This window comes from Tubulanus polymorphus, chromosome 2 (assembly GCF_964204645.1).
Source record: "Tubulanus polymorphus chromosome 2, tnTubPoly1.2, whole genome shotgun sequence".
NCBI lineage: Eukaryota > Metazoa > Nemertea > Palaeonemertea > Tubulaniformes > Tubulanidae > Tubulanus > Tubulanus polymorphus.
This window is the reverse complement of record NC_134026.1, coordinates 4,129,608-4,148,211: the sequence shown is the minus strand read 5'-3', so window position 1 is coordinate 4,148,211 and position 18,604 is coordinate 4,129,608. Positions and strand designations below refer to the sequence as shown.

General features: G+C 37.3%; 3 protein-coding genes across 4 annotated transcripts; 1 reads left to right on the top strand and 2 right to left on the bottom strand.

Annotated features, from left to right (window-relative positions):
- Positions 1-229: 229 nt before the first annotated feature.
- Positions 230-5,194, bottom strand: LOC141900898 (SWI/SNF-related matrix-associated actin-dependent regulator of chromatin subfamily E member 1-related-like). Of its 2 annotated transcripts, none has more exons than XM_074787959.1 (12): positions 5,177-5,194; positions 3,440-3,646; positions 3,092-3,165; positions 2,633-2,844; positions 2,420-2,502; positions 2,178-2,301; positions 1,994-2,111; positions 1,861-1,898; positions 1,664-1,766; positions 1,356-1,481; positions 898-989; positions 230-368 (listed from the first exon to the last, which is right to left on the bottom strand). In XM_074787959.1, the coding sequence occupies exons 2-12, from the start codon at positions 3,640-3,642 to the stop codon at positions 249-251; spliced, it is 1,293 nt and encodes a 430-aa protein (XP_074644060.1). In that variant the 5' UTR covers positions 3,643-3,646; positions 5,177-5,194; the 3' UTR covers positions 230-248. The 2 variants fall into 2 exon arrangements, with proteins under 2 accessions (XP_074644060.1, XP_074644059.1); XM_074787958.1 differs by lacking the exon at positions 5,177-5,194 and adding an exon at positions 5,077-5,169.
- A 236-nt stretch (positions 5,195-5,430) lies between these two features.
- LOC141900331 (mitochondrial import inner membrane translocase subunit Tim22-like) lies at positions 5,431-7,720 on the top strand. Its single transcript, XM_074787166.1, has 4 exons — positions 5,431-5,670; positions 6,258-6,439; positions 6,591-6,663; positions 7,572-7,720. The coding sequence occupies exons 1-4, from the start codon at positions 5,436-5,438 to the stop codon at positions 7,649-7,651; spliced, it is 570 nt and encodes a 189-aa protein (XP_074643267.1). The 5' UTR covers positions 5,431-5,435; the 3' UTR covers positions 7,652-7,720.
- Positions 7,721-9,840: 2,120 nt separating this feature from the next.
- Positions 9,841-12,299, bottom strand: LOC141899840 (uncharacterized). The gene is made up of 2 exons (XM_074786402.1): positions 11,578-12,299; positions 9,841-11,052 (listed from the first exon to the last, which is right to left on the bottom strand). The coding sequence occupies exons 1-2, from the start codon at positions 12,125-12,127 to the stop codon at positions 10,949-10,951; spliced, it is 654 nt and encodes a 217-aa protein (XP_074642503.1). The 5' UTR covers positions 12,128-12,299; the 3' UTR covers positions 9,841-10,948.
- Positions 12,300-18,604: the final 6,305 nt, after the last annotated feature.

Here is an 18,604-nt window from a genome sequence, read left to right as displayed (position 1 = left end):
TTTAACGTGCAGATTGAGTAGGTAAACTCAAGATATGAAAACACTATACCAGACCCTAGTCTTGTAGACAGGCGAGAAATGTTTGTCGTGCCAAGGATTATGATGACAATGCAGCATTCGATATAATTTGAGAATATTGACCATGCAAAAATCTGAACAGGTTCAAATTGCACAGAATGGCACATCATTTGTGTAAATAGCACTCATTATAAATTGTCAGAATTTCATAGAACATATATTTATATATACTAGAAGTTTATCACGCCGAATAGAGTAGGCACCATTTTCAGCGCGTCGATTTGAGCATTGAGCGAAATGTAGTAGTTTTTCATCATGGCCAATTCCTGTTCTAATTTTACTTCAAGTTCCTGCAAAAGAAAAAGCGAACACGATCTGAGTGAACATAGTTTTCCAGCAGATGAATTTCTGATTTGAGATCGAAGTAGCCCACCGGTATATCGATAGTAATCTAGATGGAAACAAGACATTCATCAATAGCAGTAGAATAGCCACAGTTTGACTTGGAAACTTGATAATAAATTTAAAACCTAATATATATACCGGTAATATTTAAAAGATTAAAAGCGAATTAACTTCATCTATCAAAAATAAAAATCATGAGACATAATGTTTAAGACTCTAGACTGTCAAGAGACCATTACACCAGATTGAAACATAGTGTTTTTTTTATAGATAGTGGGTTTTAAGCTTATCATGAATAGTATATCGAAGAAACTCGTACTTAATGTAGCTTTAGTAAACCTAGACCCAGTTCCACAGTTGTGAGTTAGAGTTAACTCTGAGTTAAAGTTAGTTCATTTTCAATGAGTTAACTCAGAGTTGAATCTTAACTCGGAACTGTGGAACTGGACCCTGGTTATCAATTATTCCACCTACCCGCATTTCGGTGACTTGTTTGCAAAGATTAATGTGTTTTGTTCGTTCGATTTTGAGCGTACGTTGTAATTGTCGAATTTCCATTTCTCTTTCTGCAAAGTGATTAGAAGAAAACTTGATTCAGGAAGCCAAAAACAAAGTTTTTAGAACCAACTACAATGAAACCTTGTCAAAACAAATGTTGTGAGCAACAGAGAAAATCGTTGTATTAAATGGGTTTCCTATTATCAAAATCCAGATTATTACATGTACCGGGTATAAACATCTTAGTAGGGACATCTGGAAATAATCATAACAAGAAGAATATTGACTTTTTAAACAGAACTGTATAAACAAGGGCTAAATGTATGTACATATATTTGTTACTTTAAACAATGTCTACAGATATAAAGACACTGGACAATAAAGAAGATTTTGAAGTTTTTTTTTTTAAATATAAATGATATGTTAATAATTACCCAGGTTCTTCGCTAAAAATTTGTTTACGAATCGACCAACATTCACGCCTTCATCATCCGAATCTTGACTATCATCGGAATTGATGGTCACAGTTTCCTGATTATGTAACTCTTGTTCGAATTCACCTTTAATTAAAAGATGCATAAAATACTCTTCAAGTTTTCGTGTAAATACGTGGAACTTGGTTTCACCGGCTTCAATAAATTCTGGAATGGTGCTTTTGATTTTAATCAATGTTGTAGTCACGTGCTTTATTGTAACAAAGGTATAACAAATCTAAATAGAGAATTAGAGAAATGATGCTTACCTTTCACAGCATTTAGATGTTGCTTCCCAAACATGTGCTCTTTTTTATTGTGCTGAGAGCTGAACAGTTTATCACAGACTTTACAATAGAGCAGATCCGAATCCTGGCGAAACAATTTTTGAGAAAAGTGAGAGCTCAGTGAAATCAGTGAATGGTAAAATGACGGCGAATTCCTAGACCATTTTGTCTATTATTACCTGAGCACCCAAGTCCAGATAAGAAGCATCGCCACCTTCTTCAGAATCAAAATATTATATCATAGTTTATTTCGAGATGAATCAATTTTGTAACGAACTAGAAATAAAATACTGCGTATATATGAAAATATACCTGCGATACTTTTCTGCTTTTTCTTCTTTAAATACTCTTGGTAAGCTTCTGATTTCTGGTATATTTCTAAATCTTTGATATACTTCTTTTTGTCAGCCTCGCCGCGGTCGATGTATTTCTGCAATGAAATCTCGAGTGAATCAGGACATTCTATCAGAAATTGGCCTAGACAAGGAGAGTCTACCTGTTTTTCTGTGGGCGGTAGTGATGACCATTCACTTCCAAGGATTTTGGTTACTTGAGAAAATGATAACTCAGGTCTTAGAGCCGATACTATTTTCCGACGGTCAAGAGCAAAAAGCACATACCTTAATGAAACATTCATCAAATAATTAAATGAAATAATGACATAAAACGACTGATGGAACTCCAACTTGTATAGAGCTGCTTAATAGTATATCATTTTGTCGATAATAAAATACAAACCCCGTATTTGGAGCTTTAGGTGCATTTGGGTCTGTTATATCTTTCCTTCTTTTCTTGCCTTTAGGCCAGCCTCCTTTTCTTTTCTAGATTTAACGCCGAAAGAAGAGAAATACTGAGAATGTACGACGATAAACTTCTAAAATGCTGCATCTACATTCAATTACATTTCTAAACAGGAATTATATTTCTAATCAAAGACGATATAAGACGTACAACGGTTTCTGTTTGGGGTGTTTGTTCTATTACAGCGTTGATATTTGTGTAGTTCATCATTGATTCAGCTGAAGTTGTCTTCAATGTTCCTTGTTCACTTGAACTTCCATCCAAACTGACATCTTCCGCTATTGTTAACGCTGACGGTTCATGTGGCGCAGTGGCCATTTGAGACGTCAGTAGTTCATTGTCAATATTACTCAGCACAGACCCTAAAACAAAATCAATATTCGCTCATTAACATTTACGCAGGAGAGACTTCAGAAGGATCCATTTCCATGAAAGATGGTCACCTCTTTGAAATACGCTATGAAATCACTTACTGCCAGGCTGATATCTTTTTTCAAGTCTTCGTAGTTTTTTATATTACTCAATAACAGTCAATGGACCAAATCACTTGGCAATTTTGTTGTTCATACTGGTACAGGAGATTTTAAGAGGAAGAGATTAAGCATTTACCTGGTTCCAATCCATCAGTGTTAATCGCTAGAGGCATTTGATACACAGTGTCACCAACTTTCATACACATGACTCTACAATTACAAAAAATATACCGCTACACTTATACATATCACGCCAAATTCAAGATAAACAAAGATAACAGATATCATTTGAATTCATGGCAGCCTCCTCTCGCATTATTCAAGCCATCATTTGAATTTGAACGCTGACTATAGATGACCTGTATTTCACAGCATGCTATGATTCGCGACGCTTTAATTCTGTTCTCGAACATACCGGTATCCAAAAAATTGGAGCAAGAATATCTATCCGATTCAGAGCAGATTGAACTTTTAAAGGACCTACCCTTTAACGGTATCTATTTGTAGTTGAGCTTGTTGTATAACTGTTCCATTTACATCATTCCCCGTCGGTTCATTACCCATGTGGTCCGAGGTAGGTATGGCTGGCTGTAATCCAGGTGGTAACGGCAGGCTGATTGATACATGTCCCGCTGTACTGATATCGTTAACATGATGCTGTTGTTGTTTATCCGGTGAAATATCCATTGATCTGCAGTTGATGATGCAAATGAAATAATAGAAATAGTCTAGAATAAACATTTTATCGTAATAGTAGCAACAATTGACATTTCGAATAACTTAAATTCTATTTGACTGGGAAGGTACTGCAAATCACATGGGCTTGTCACAATTTGATGGAGAATGGATGATACCCGTATGTATCCCTATATAAAAAAGAAACTTTCTTTTTTATTTAGGGATACTGGTATCATCCATTCTCCATCAAATTGTGAAAAGCAACTGTGCTGCAAATAAAGATTTTGCACAACAATAATGAATAACAGCAGGGGCGGATCCAGACCGTATTAGCCGTATTGCCCAATACGGTCTAGAATTTTTAAGTGCCCTTCGAAATTTCACCGGCAATATTTTTGACGGCATTATTTCAGCAACCGCTAATTCCGTGTCCGTAATCCAGGCATAATTATAAAATTAATCGGTATATACTGCTGCCGAGAAAGTGAGGAGAGATAATCATATTTGTAAAGCCTTTAATCATGATAAATTAAAAAGGGCACTTTCCTTTTGCAAGGGGCACTCATACTTTAGATGAGGGCACCTTGTCCTTGCCTTTTCAGGGAGGGCTAAAGGGGCACTCGTACTTTAGAAGAGGGCACTATACGCGGAAAATGTTGAAGAAAAGGGCACTTTTTTGCCTAATTTTTAAAATTTTAGGGGCACTTTTGGTTTGGAAGATGGCACACGACATAAGGATAAATGTGAAGACGAGGCAATTTTTTGCCGATTGTTAACAATGAAGGGGCACTTAGCCGTATTCTGTATAATTGTTAAGGGGCACTTTTAAAGATTATAGGGGCACTAGGCGAAGTTGGCGACAACCATTCTTTCATGGGTTCGCCAGCTTCATTTTTTATCCGCATCTGTTGAAATCTTGTCTTGAATTCGTTTATTCTGAATTGCTCTGAATTAGTCTCTAGAAGCCCTCTAAAAGCCTTTAAATGGTACCCCAGACCGCATCTAAGAACTTCGCGCCTTCGGCGCTCGCATTGACCTGGATACTGGGTGTGCCCTAAGATCAGAAAGGTGCCCTTAAATTTCCTTCCAATACTGTCTACCCATCCCCCTGGATCCGCCCCTGAACAGCAACATTATTTGTAAAAATTGTGGCAGAACTCTCTGCATAACGTGGTCTTTGACTTTATGTAAAGCTAGATGCCATGCCTCCTCTGCTAGCGAGTGAGATCGCAAACCACGATAGTTGGTGGTCCAAAATCAAAAAATTCGATACGGTATCCTTGGCACAGGTGTGGTACCGAGGACAATCCATCAAGTGTCAATAAAATTGAATTTGGTCGGTGATAACATTCGTACATTTACTACTAAAGCAAAGCTCGGAAAATTATCGACGCCGTAGAACTCTTAAGAAATGCTTCGTTCATCAAATTAAACGAGACTAACCGGAAAAGTTGATTTGAACCGTCGAAATGAAGAGAAACCTGACTTAAAACAACATTTTTTGCAATTTTTTTGATATTTTTGGAAGTAAAACAATATGTACCATGTCGTCGGAAAATCATTCATTCTCGAACCAATCAATTCAATTCAATTTAACATATTTATAATCTATATTCCGGCGCAAATGGAATGTTTTTGAATCAAGTTAAATTTGAATCTCAGCGTTCAATAATCTTTGCGGGTTCCCAGTTCACGCGTGAATTGCGGCTCCAGATGGTTTCTCCGGAGTTCGAATCCGGAAAAGTCAAGACTTATAAGCGTGAGTTGTGTGGTGCTGCCATCTCGGTCGGCAAAATACGAACATGGCGCTGCCCATAGATGTTCGGAATGGCCCAGATACTCGCAATAATGAAGCTGTTCTCAGCGAGGCAGACTTTTACCCAGTTATGCGACGATTGATCGGTGACGGGAGACGCAAAAATAATGTCCTATTGCCGTCGATCGGAATCCCGCAAGCGCCTAAATCCAGAGAAGAATTAATTATCGCTGGAGCAATGGAAAGTTGTACTTTTCGAACAGTTATGAGCTGTGTTTTGGGTGGGTAATAGTAGCAAGGAGATGCCTGTTTTTCATATTTTTACAATGATACGTGTTAAAGCATATTCATCGTGATTATTAATTAATTTCCATTATGGCATAAAGGTCTCAGTCAGGCATAGGGGCTCGGCACGATAGCTGGGGGTCCTATATCAAATTGAAGGATTTTACCCAGTATCCTATTCCTAGGTACTACCTATTGAAATTATACCAACACTGATGGGTTGGAACCAGGTAAATGCTTATGGGTGGTACCTAGAATGCTGGAACTAACCGTTCATTTTGGACCCAGCTATCGTGACGAGCCCGTGTGTGCTCAGGGGGCCAATCTTATCTTCTCTAACTAGCTAGGCCTATGGTTCTAATAAGCTCAATCAAATCTTGGGCGGTTTGTGTATGTGTGTGTGTGTGTGTGTGGGGAGGGGGTTCATAAGAATCATGGCTTACACAAGGACTTGAAAATGAACACCTATGATATTGCATTGGTACCGGTAGCTAGAACCAGATAACTTCGCATTCGAAAATTTGCAATCAAAAGAAATAAGGAAGCTTTCTTTGATAGCTTTCTACGCTTTCTCTTCATCTAGGCGGTGCTCTAGGAGCTGCTTTCGGTTTATTCACTGCTGGAGTTGATCCAAACATAACAACTGAAAAAACGCCGACAGCTCGAGCTGTACTGAAAGAGATGGGCGAAAGGTCAAAATCCTATGCCAAGAATTTCGCTATTGTCGGTGCTATGTTTGCCGGGACAGAATGCGTGGTTGAATCGGTATGTTGATATGCAGACAATTTACAGTCATTCGGTTGTTTTCTGTGATTTCATGAATATCTGGATAATTTATGATCATTTTGACTGTGTCATCTGTGTTATTTTCATAACTACTTCATTTCCTGATTGTGTTTGTGTTTGTTACTTTTAGTACCGCGGTAAATCTGAACTCATTAATGGCACGATGTCTGGTGCAATTGTCGGAGGAGTAATCGGCTTAAGAGGTTAGTACAGTATGATTTGATTGTACTCGTCGCACCAATTGAGGTCTCTATACTTGAATCATTATGCATAGAAAGTAGACTCCGCCCGAGTCGGATCCGATAAACTCGGATTCCGTCCAACTCGAATACCGTTCAATATTTTTTTGCGATATTTTTTGCGACACATTAAATGATACACATAACATCGAACTCAGATATCACTCGGACACATTTTTACGGTCACAAAAAATCTGACTTGAGGGAAGTCTACCGTATAACATCTAGTTTATGGAGTAGAATAACTCGAACATAAATCTCAAGTTAGGTGGGAGGAGTCCACTGTATATCCACCCATAGCATATAGGACCCTTTCTATAAAATAGGTACATATGCAAAATATATTTCACTGGAATTATCCACTCTTTTATACTTTATGAATTTTGGAGATGTTAAGGCCAAAAAAAATTGATACCTTGTTTCTCCGCTCTGCTGAGCTTAAATGTTGACCCGGCCGGCCGCCTATCTACCCTATACATTACTTTTTTTTAAATCGTGATCAATTTCACCATAACAGACCCGGCCGCTATAGAAATGAACTGTTTATAAATTTATCATATTTTACAAAAATGACCCGGCCGCTGCGGAGAAACAAGGTATCATTTTTGTTTAGCCTAAGCGTAAATTTTTGTGCCAATTTCCCATATAAGTGTTGGTATTACGAATTCGAATTACGTATTTTGTTCTGTATTTCACAAATATCCGCATCTGCGGCCTAGTTCGAAAGGAATCTAGATCTTTGTGATGTAAAATATCCACCGACATATCGATATTGTTTATCGCAAAAATGTGATACATATCCTGTCACAGATATCTTATTATGACATCGCTACCGGTATATATTGTACATGTATTATTTATTTGTTTTGTAGCCGGAGTTAAGGCCGCTGCACTTGGAGCTGCTGGTTTTGCGATCTTTTCAACAGCAATCGACTACTATATGAGACACTGACACTGGATTCGTTTCTAGAATATGATCTTAGATTTTGTAGAAAATGTTTTGTATATAATATGAATATAAAGAGGTTTGTAAATACTCTACAATGTATAATAAATGTAAAGTCGAATTGAAAAAAAGTAGAATTAATTTTATCTTATTCCAGGCCCGTAGTGTGGGGGGTTGAGAAGTTTGAATAAACCCCCCACAAAATGATTTTGTCCGCTTGTTTTTGATTTGAAAAAAATATCGAGCTGAAATTGATGACACTCACAATCGCTTACATGTACCAGTATATTTGATTTCTTTATAGATTTTGTATATTGATTTGAATCGCTTGGACACCATATCTTAGCATCAAACTTTCCAAATTTTTCTGAGTAGGGTTCCCGGATCAGTTCCCGAAGACGAATCCACCAGCATATTCCTTTCGCTACTGACCTGTGTTCCTAGTATTTTTGAGGAACTTGATGATTAGGAACCGGTTCCGCAATTCTCGATTAAGTTTAACTAGCTCGATAGTGCAATACCATAATGTCAAATTTCCACTGATTTCCGTTGGCTCATGAACAGCTCGGGTTTTTTTTTTCAAATTTGGAGTCTTATAATTCTTTTGTTGTACGGTTGCACTGGAAGTCACTGGATAAAGGAATTAAATCTACATGTACTGAGCACATTTTCTGCATACATTGTATGCATGTACGTGTATAAAGCCAAAGGCAAAAATGCTATGCCATCTCAAATTCCCACTTAAAGTTTAGTGGTGCTTGTAGTTCATGTAAAAGTCTCAATCGAATACTGAGGGTTAACAGCAGTATTGAAATGACCGGTTGTTTAGATTGAGATATCGAAAAAATAATTCTTTTTATAGACTCGCGGCTGGAATTATAAGCAGATTTTCTGCGAAGTGGGTTTACATAAGTTTATGGGTTATCTTATCGTTGTTGATCATGTTCAGATTTGATTCTATATATGTACATGTTGTATATACGTATATGGCAGAACAATATCGATTCTCGAGTATACTGTCAAATTGACATTCGTATAATAATTAGGCGCGATATTTTTACACGCGAATAACCTGGTTTTTTCTATTGATGTGGCTTTCATCATATCGGTGTGAACTAGAGATCCATGTATGAAAAATGAAAAATTCTTTTGATCATTAGATAAAATTACCTATGGAAATTGTCCATAATAAGTCGGGTTATTATTTTAAGGATTTTCAAGTGCACCAGGATGTCCTGTTAAATCATAACTACAGTGATATATATATATATATATATATATATATATATATATATATATATATATATATATATATATATATATATATATATATATATATATATATATATATATATATATATATATATATATATATAGAGGTATAAGATTATTTTGGTCATTTAGAATATCGCAATCCTATGCCGCCTTAAACAGTCACATTTGAAGGAAATTAATTCAGCGGACAACGAATGGACAAATGTAATTGATGCATTTTTTCGTAAGAATCATTTTGATCTTGGGAGAATGTCACCCACTCAGAGGTCGATGTATTCTTTGAGTGTTATATATGAGAGGTCTCGAAGTACTGGTTTTAGCAAAAAGCACTTAGAACTATGTAGGACGTTCGTAATTGATATGAGGACACACGTCGGTTATCAGCAGTTTACTTGTCACTGATGACCGAAGTCATTGTCACGTCACACACACTCACTCATATCAGACGCTTCTTTCCGGAGATTCTTTACACTGACTTTAGAATATTCACACTCGGCTGACACTGACGGTGATAATTTGAATTTAGAAAAACAAAATGATAATATTCACGTCACGGTTTTCACTTATGCGCTCTGGCAATGCAGGGATTGTTCGTTATATATCTGACAATATCTCTGAGCGGACGTATTACCAGTTCACCAAAGATTTTATAGAAGGCATGAAATTGATTTTGAAGAAAAGACAATTTTCCATCTCCGAAGTGTGAAATCATTAAATAAGGACGATACATTCGCTGGAGCTTGATGTTTTCCTTCGAAACTGCGTGAATCGTTCCATTTTTCTTGTAGCCTACAACCATTTCCTCGCTCTAAAACAACTTCCTCGCTCGTGTCGTTGTCTAGTTGCGCCTGAATGAAATAAAAAGACGCCGAACAGGAATGTAAAACATTTAATGTTTTATTCACTTATAAGTTTACTGGATACAAAAAAGTTAAATCTTACAGCATCGACTTTTAGTTAACAAATAATGTTAAACAAATAATCAAGCTTTCTTTGACCGTACAAAAATAAATAACATGAGACCTGCATCGGAATAATTTAATTCACTATCGTTATTAGATCGTCGATGAATTGGAAAGTTTCGAGTTAGATTTCGACCTCATCTTCGGACATTCTGCGAATGATCCACATTTTCTCTGATTAGGTCGACGTCGACCCGAAGTCAAAATCAAGCCACGAAGTCACCTGATGTAATTTATCTATCAACTCGGTCGGTTATCATATTCGTATTGATATGCCAGACTTGGAATGTGTGGCCATAAATAGAACCGTTTTAGAATGTCCGAAGAAATAATTTTTGTTGGTCATGATTTCGTTTTTTAAACATGATTACATGAACTTTCGTTCGTCTGCTGGTAGAGTTTGTTAGCTAAAGCTTGTAAAGCAAGAAGCCGATACAACTCGGCGATGAATGTCGCGAACTACGTATTGCAGCGGTTCCGTAAACCTAAACTATGCTGTACATAATCATGTAGAACTCGAAAATACTACATGTAGTTGTAAATAGTATATACACCTTTTTACAGAATAAAACGAAGAAAGAGAGATGAAGAGAATGGAAATTTGTACAAAATGGAAGAAAATGATTTGCATTGATTTTTCTTTCAATTTACATTAGGAAACTATTGGCGGTATTGGCCTGAAGTATCGTAATGTAAATATCCACGATATTACTGGATCACGAATAGACATATATCTGACATATATATGTTATTTTGATAAACTATATAATAATAAAAATATTTTTACCACTCGTCTACTGAACAAGAACATTTCAACGAATCACGAAAATACCTCGGCGATATTATTGCGAGAATGCGCCAAAATGTTTTCATCGAATTGAGACCGATACGCGGTTGCCTAAGTAAATGCGGATAGTTTTAATATCGGAGCGATTTGACCGCAAGCGTCTCTACTAATCTATATTCATAGTTTTTTTTGCATTGGTCGTGCATCACGTTCAGACTAGGCAGGTAAGTGGCGTTTGGCAGCATGTAGATTGATCCAAGCGCTGTCCGAACGAATAGTCTATCTTTTGTAGTCGATCTCAATAGTTGGACACCAGTTGCGAGTGCATACCAGCCCGTAACTGGTGCATTTACATAGATGGCAGCCATCCGAGATGTGTTTACCTGGAAAATATTAAAAAGGCAATTTCCATGAGCGCTCGAATAGCTGCACTTTGAATAATAGAAAATGCCGTTTATTTCTATCGGCAAAAGAAGACTTGATTTTATTACACAAATGATCAATGATATTATCATTCGTGGCAATAATAACCTTAAGGTACATTGGTCATTCTTTTCATTCGTGCAACATCTTATTGTAAAAACCGGAAACATCGTTTTCAAAGAGATATACTATTAGCATGCCATTTAAGGCAATATTTACGGTGATGAAAGCTTGTATGAATTTGAGGTAGAAATGAACGGCGGGATACTAAGTAAAAATTTATCAACTACACGTTAAGGCCAATAAAACGATATGAACATTCTATCCAAACTAGATAATGACCTGATCGATAGTTATTCGGTATTTACATGTAAATGCTAATAATACCAAGTTTTCAAAATATCTTCAAGCTCTTAAGGTTATCTGACGATAATTTTACATGTTTGTGCATTCATATTTTACATTCAAACGTATAGAGAACTTACCGAGCGAAACTTCATCGCAGGCACTTTCGCTAACCCTCGCGTAGTTTTCGTCGTACACTTCGTTCATACCGCGGTGAAATCTCGGGCATTTCTTCATCTGGCAATATTCGATGCCTCCGACGTCGCATTTGCAGATGTTGCATCCTATATGGTACACTTCTTCTTGCAGGTGTCCGTGACAGTGCGAGTACGGGACGCGAATTCTCACGCCGGCTGTGTCTTCGTTATTGCGTGGTCGCAGCGAACGAACGCTGTCCATCATGACGTTTCTTCGGCGTCGCTTTTGCATCGGTATGCAGTCTCTCAGCGTACAAACCATCAGCTTTTCGGTCGTGCATCCGCACGTCTGACATCCCTCGTACCAGATTTCTTCGGTCATGTGTTCGGCGCACGGTATCATGTTCTGGGCTTGGTCGACTGGCGGTAGATTGGTGTTGTACTTCATATGCGATCGTTTCTGGCGACTTTTGACGATATCGCTGCCGACTGCTGCCCCGTTAGCAGCGAAAATTGCCCCGACAAACACGATGGCTCCAATCATCAGCTGCATCTTTGATTTTCACTTCTCCGTCTCGAGTTGATGAGTCGAAATCGTTTACGATCTTCTGCGATGAAACGTTTGAACTGTTTTTCTCGAGTTTCGATCTCTTTTCCCGTTGTAGTAGTATATAAGCGTTTAACAATCTTCGTTTCTATCAGCGTTTATGTCTTCTCTGAATGAACGTGTCTTGAACTGTGATTAGACAAGCGAGCTGCCGATTGCCTTTATATGGGGTTTACGCGCGGATCACCTATTGGCTGATAGTAATTGGGCGTGCGAATGTCAACAACGTAGTAACTCATTGAATACACCAAAATAAAAACGTTTACAAAATGTCAAAGGGTTCTTTTCGTAAAAAACGATACGGAGAAATATCAATCAATTATATGAATATACGCGCCTAGACGATTAAAAAGAATAATATATCATTGTATTGATTATTCAACGCCTGAACAACAGTAAGGTTCCCCATTCACGTCATGAAATAAGTTACTTTTAGCGGGAAATTAAAAATGAATGGATCGCTGTCGGCGGGTTTTTTAGTGTCGGTTCTCTGGCGGGCACACCATCTTTTCAAAATGTGGGATAAGTCGACGTAATGGAGAATCTGATTGATGGCGATTGGCATCGCGCCAAGATATTAGCCAGTTCGTGTCTGCGCGTTAATCTGATATTTCAAATCATTCAATAACATGGCATCTTTCCAGATATGATATGTTGTTCCTGCTTCTTTTGTTCGTAGCCTTTTTATCGCAAATTGTAAAACACCACGTGAGTCGTTTTCGATTGCTGTGAATTAGGCGTTGTTGACATTCTCTCTCAATGTTTGGAAATGAAATACACTGATGTCACAGGGTCACACGAGAACCAATGGGATGGCATTGTGACGAACACACCCGCAATTCAAATACACAAACTAAACATCCCGTGACGTTCTCTGCCGTATTTGGACCGGGGCCAAACGGGAAAGGTTAACGGGCGCTCTAGACCCAGACTGTAAGGGCGCATTGTACGCGAATTTCAAAGAAAGTGTGTTTATATAAAATTCGATGAAGTTTGGAGATTTCTGACGCAATACCGTCGAGGTGCGGTGTATGTTTATGAGTACTGTTTACGTTTTGCTTTTTCGCGTGATGACGTTGTTGTGTTTACAAATTTGCGCCGTTGAGAACCTTACTAACACATAACGCATCTCATAAACCTAAACTATATTTAATCGATTTGAAATGTGAAGATAAACCATATAACATCCTATAGGCAAAAGCCCCTTATGTGAATTTTTGTGATTTTCAGTCCATTACGCTATCAGTGGATACAGATACAAAATACAGATACGTCAAAAAGAATATCCCGCTAAAAACCTACAAAAAGTATATAAGCTGACGAAAAATAAGATTATCGTTGTCAATATGGATAGAAAAATTATCTATCAGTATATAGAATGTAAATTAAGAACCAGGCAAAATAAAAACATGAATAAGGCTTGAATTATCTAAAAGCACTTTTCAAAAATATTTTGAAAATCAAATTCTATAAATTTCGTTCTTAGAGACTTTTATGTAAAATCACTCAATGTCGATGCAGAAATTGTTAAGATACTGAATGTATCTATTGTACTTAACGTCGAACATTGAACGACAGTTCACCTGAAACCGCAGGTTTGAACGAATCAGTCAAACCCGGTTACCTTTTATCGGATATAAAAGCGGGGGTGGCCGAGTTTTAGGGTCAACTTTTGAAACGTGAAGATATGAAATTTTTCAAAAAGAACCGCAATAACAATAGCGGTTTCTGTGAGTTCTTGGTGTGTTTATGTACTTATGCAAATGCGACCTGGCTTTGTATTGAACATTGTGGCGGTGTTTGATTGACTTAAAAATTTCTACATCAAGCTATCTTTAAATCGAATTTCTATTTTGGTATCTGGTTCAATAGCTACTCGTCTCGAGTGCGACCAGTTGACCCACAAACGTGAGAACATCGCGGGCGGGGCTTGACACATTTTTAAACGGTTCTGTTAAAAACTCGATGCTAGAATGTTTTGGTGGCAGTTTTTTAATCTGAAAATTCTGTTTCGTGATATCGGATCCAGGCATCAAAGAAATATTATGGGAGAAAATGCTATTCTTCATTTGATTTTTTGTTTATATCAGCACTGTTCGTACATAGTGCATCACGGAAACAAACTTTCGAAAAATGACTATGATATTGATTGCATGATTTCGTTCAGAATGTCTGGCGGACGTCTGGATATTTATGGCTTGGTCATCCAAGCTTCATTAGTATTGCGTTATAACTAATGGAACTTTCAGTTGTTATAGGTTTTAGTTTAAGTTATTGACATGAAATGGACCCCTGGACTCCAAATCCATCTAGAATTTCGAGGGTTTTCTCAGCGTCTTTCGTAATGCTATCCATGGGCACAACAACTCTTTTCTATGGCCTGCTTTCGTGGATAAGTTACTGTTGCTTAAAATCAGTCCTTCGTTTAATTTTGATGCATCAATTCTGTAAAAATTTCGTATGAAAAACAACTCCCGTCCATGTGCATCTGATCGATAAACATTCGACACGACAGTTCTATTGGTGATGAACTAACTATGCATTCTTGCGCTGTGACATGATGACTTCTGGTCACTAATTTTATTCATTGACTGACAGTAGTGAATATAGATATTCCGCAGATTTGATGAGCATCCAATGCGCGTGTAGAAAAATTATTGCACCCGAGTTTATTTTCAATACATCAAGTACACATTCCTTGCATTTACGTTGTGAATACATATCAATAACTTGTTACTTACGTAACATAATAGATCAACAGGCAAATGGCTCTCTGTTAATTTTCAAGGGTATCGTCGGAATGGTCGAATATGTTTCGTAGTCGAGAAGAAACAAGCTACTGTTATTTCAATTAAAATGGGAATTCCGTAGAAAATCTCTACTCGATAGTATAAAGCAAATGAAAGTTATCATTTCAAAAATTATGAGGAAAAACAAGGAAACTTTTTCAGGATGTCTAAACTACGAGTTTAGTGGTTACGTTCAGTTCTGGACGTAACTTATAAACGGTCTTATTTTCCGACGGCAAACAAAAACTTATCAATTCTTTGATTATATTCTGTGTATATTTTTGTACATTTTCATTGCTCTGTACAGTCTGTGGCCAGTCACACGAATCCCCAATTTTACGGAAGCTAGACTTAAGCGAAGTCTAAATTCGAGGATTTAGGGGCAACAAACCTCGACGAGCAATGCGAATATTACAGAGAGCCTCATATTATACCCCTTCGGCCTAGATCATATCAAACTCCAGTTTCTACGTCCATGGTAAAAGGTGCCCGTGGAAATGCTCAAGTTTATGTTATCAAGAGAAACCTTTCGTGTTCCGGTGAAGATTTGGAGGATTGCATCCATCAGGCCGCATATGTAGTCCGACCTCTGGTATATTAAGAAAATGATGAGCTGTCCAATTTACAGACAGTTGAAAGATAAGATGGCATTAGATCGAGGGATTATTCTTCCCACGTATGAAGTAAGCTGTTGTCGAAGTCGATGAAAAATCTGTTTCGAAATGGCAGCAGACAAATGTGGTTGGTGCTAACGACGTCACTAACGAAACACATTAGGGAACGCGTAAGAAGCCATTGATCGATCAACCGTGAATCTCTTTGATTACGTTCGAAACTTTTCAAAATACTATCTTATTTCAGAGTGTTGTTGTCGGTGGCGTTTTCGGACTTGGTGACTGCAAACTGGTCTACATTTCGAGAAATGTTTTGCGTAGGGTATTTTTTAAGATGGTGTAAAATCTAGCGTCCCAGACCTGCCTAGCATTGACACAGAATAGTCTTTCAGACGTTTATGTAAATTTTAGAATCTTTTGTTCATTCTTCTGAATGGAAATCCACCCAAATATTATTATGTGCTTACAATATACCTAATAGACATATGGCTATGTGCCAAAACGCGATACAAGCGCGGGCAGCTCGAGAAAACCTGGCGATGTCTGGTCAGATTTTACTGCAACGTTCCCATGATTTATTCTGTATACTTAATATCGAAGTGTTCCCTTTGTGTGGAGTAAATTAATTATTGACGGGTCTTTGTTATAAACGATATCGAAAGACGTTTCACAGCCCAAGTGATTGCCGAGTGTAGTATTTGCGTGGCGGTTACCAGTGGCACCCATTCATTGCCCGCTTTTTCATTCATAAACTTTCATGAATGAACGTCATTTGAATAATTGGCGGCGTTCAAAAACCGTTGCCAAAATTGATATTAATGTACTCATATTATGTCGTTGCAATTGCCGTTCCAAAATTTGGAAGCTCGCCAGGCCTAGTGCAAGATCTAGGGCCTCGGTCGGTCAAATCAGCGAGACACCCGAAATAACCCAGACATCTTTCCACCGAACAAAAGAAATTTGCTTGATATTCAAATCACCCGAAAGTCGCGGTCGTTTCTCCCTTAGCACGTTTGTAGATCAGTTTTTTTTATCACTGATTTATAAGAACTCGTTCAAACTTTGAAAAGAATTCTGATGTTTTGGTAATATTTTCCAATATCGTCCATTAAACGTGAGGATAAACAATCATTTTTCATTTAGACTTTATTTCTGAACAAGCGACAGATATAAGAATAATTTCATCGCTATTTATTCCCATTCCGACACGATTATTGGGACATTGATTAAATGTAATCGGCTAGTTCCGCGTAACCCTGTCTTAGGAACTGTTAACTTTGAAACTGAGATTCTACCTGCGTGTTCCCTGAACATATCTATCCATTCCCTTTTAGTCGTTTTGTACATCCTCAAATGGCTCTTAGCTTAATGCCTTTAAATATTGTACTATGTAACACTTTTGATTCTCGTTTTTTCCCCTTTTCTTTCTTTTACTTCTTCAACGTATCTAACTGGCTGCTTGCGATGGCAACCTCAAGGAGTTGCTTGGTCCACAGAGGAAGTGTCTCATCTTACTCTTTTATACGTGTGTTCTAGTTGTGTATGTTAGGTTATATTGTAATTTTTCTTCAAATCTCTGTTTCTGTATCTTTCTTTCAGTGAAATAAACTTGAACTTGAGCTTGACCTTGGACAAGGCTTTTCTCGTCCCAAACTTTGTAAACGTTGATAGGAATCGCACATGCCTGTACAATCTTTGCATAGGATGGGTAAATGTTATCAAATCCACTATATGAAAATTTGATAGTGTTAAAAACAAAATTCATTGATAAGTTGTTTTTTATTTATATACAAGGGTTGTGTCGTATTCTTCGTATAATGTTTTCTCAACGTTTACATGTTTTAAAGTTGACATTTTTTAAAATTTGCCTAACGCAAAATAAATATCGGATAGTTTTTTAATGTCACATAATTTCTAAAGGATTTTGAATACTGAAAATAAGAATTGAATAGTTCGTCGCTGTATGCGTATATGTCACCTTCGCGTGGGAAGTGCCAAACGCTTTTTTACTAGATTTAAGCATTTTGACCGCAAATTTCCGAACCTGAGTGATCATAATAGAGTCAGCAGACAACCTGGTGGTGGTATTGCATCATGCAATATGCCTTATTTTTATGTAGACAGACTATGCACTCTGTGAAACGAATACTCCAGAGTGAACCGATTAACTGAAACGACTAATTATACGGTGACTGGATATGATTGATAATTTGATGTAGATTATCGTACCCTAGCTCTTGGGAATCCGTGAATGGAAATAGTATACTTAACTCAGTAGTTTGCCTTTATCTCCTATAATATATGTGTTAATTCCATCTACCGATTATGATCTTCCTCTGTAATACAAATCCAACGTCGACTCATCTGATCCAGAACCAATCCCTCGGCTAGATTTTGCGCATAATGATCCCGATCTGATTTCCCGTTATTCCCGATTATATCTTTCCCGCACTGAACTTGGCTCGCCTAACTTCTCCGTCTCGTTTCTTCTAGTCTCACCGAATTCAACCACAGACTATTTATCCCAAAATATCACCCAAGAGCCTCAATCCCTCTGCATCAGTTAATTACTAAATAATCTTCCCAACATTCTATAGATTAACAACTTCATAACTCTAAAAATCTACATGTAAAGAGATCACTACTCTCAAGTCCATGTTTTAACCAATATTCATAGATAATATGGAATATCCCGATGGATACTAATCATGAATTGGAATAATGAAGCCTGAATAAACCAGTTTGAAGGGCCTTGAATTTCGATCTACATTAAATGTTACAAAAGCAGCAGATGCTCTGCCTAGAGAAATATACAATAATTGTTTTACAAACAGCATTACTATTTAATCAAAAATAGCTAAATTATGACACCGAAAACTGTACCCATATTTCACTCATACACATCCTTCGGCGAACACCTGGGCGAGACCCAACCATAAGAATCACCCACTATCTACAGATTAAAAGAATTTAAAAACAAGAATTTATTTATTCAATCTAAAATATATATAAGACAGGAC

Excerpts from the sequence above, each read along its gene's own strand:
- LOC141900898 (XM_074787959.1), bottom strand. The coding sequence starts at position 3,642 with ATGGATATTTCACCGGATAAACAACAACAGCATCATGTTAACGATATC. Across the intron at positions 2,503-2,632 it reads CACCCCAAACAGAAACCGTT|AAAAGAAAAGGAGGCTGGCC; the intron begins GTACGTCTTATA and ends CGTTAAATCTAG. Across the intron at positions 1,767-1,860 it reads ATCTGGACTTGGGTGCTCAG|GATTCGGATCTGCTCTATTG; the intron begins GTAATAATAGAC and ends TTGTTTCGCCAG.
- LOC141900331 (XM_074787166.1), top strand. The coding sequence starts at position 5,436 with ATGGCGCTGCCCATAGATGTTCGGAATGGCCCAGATACTCGCAATAAT. Across the intron at positions 5,671-6,257 it reads AGTTATGAGCTGTGTTTTGG|GCGGTGCTCTAGGAGCTGCT; the intron begins GTGGGTAATAGT and ends CTCTTCATCTAG. Across the intron at positions 6,664-7,571 it reads AGGAGTAATCGGCTTAAGAG|CCGGAGTTAAGGCCGCTGCA; the intron begins GTTAGTACAGTA and ends TTTGTTTTGTAG.
- LOC141899840 (XM_074786402.1), bottom strand. The coding sequence starts at position 12,127 with ATGCAGCTGATGATTGGAGCCATCGTGTTTGTCGGGGCAATTTTCGCT. Across the intron at positions 11,053-11,577 it reads CTGCGATGAAGTTTCGCTCG|GTAAACACATCTCGGATGGC; the intron begins GTAAGTTCTCTA and ends AATATTTTCCAG.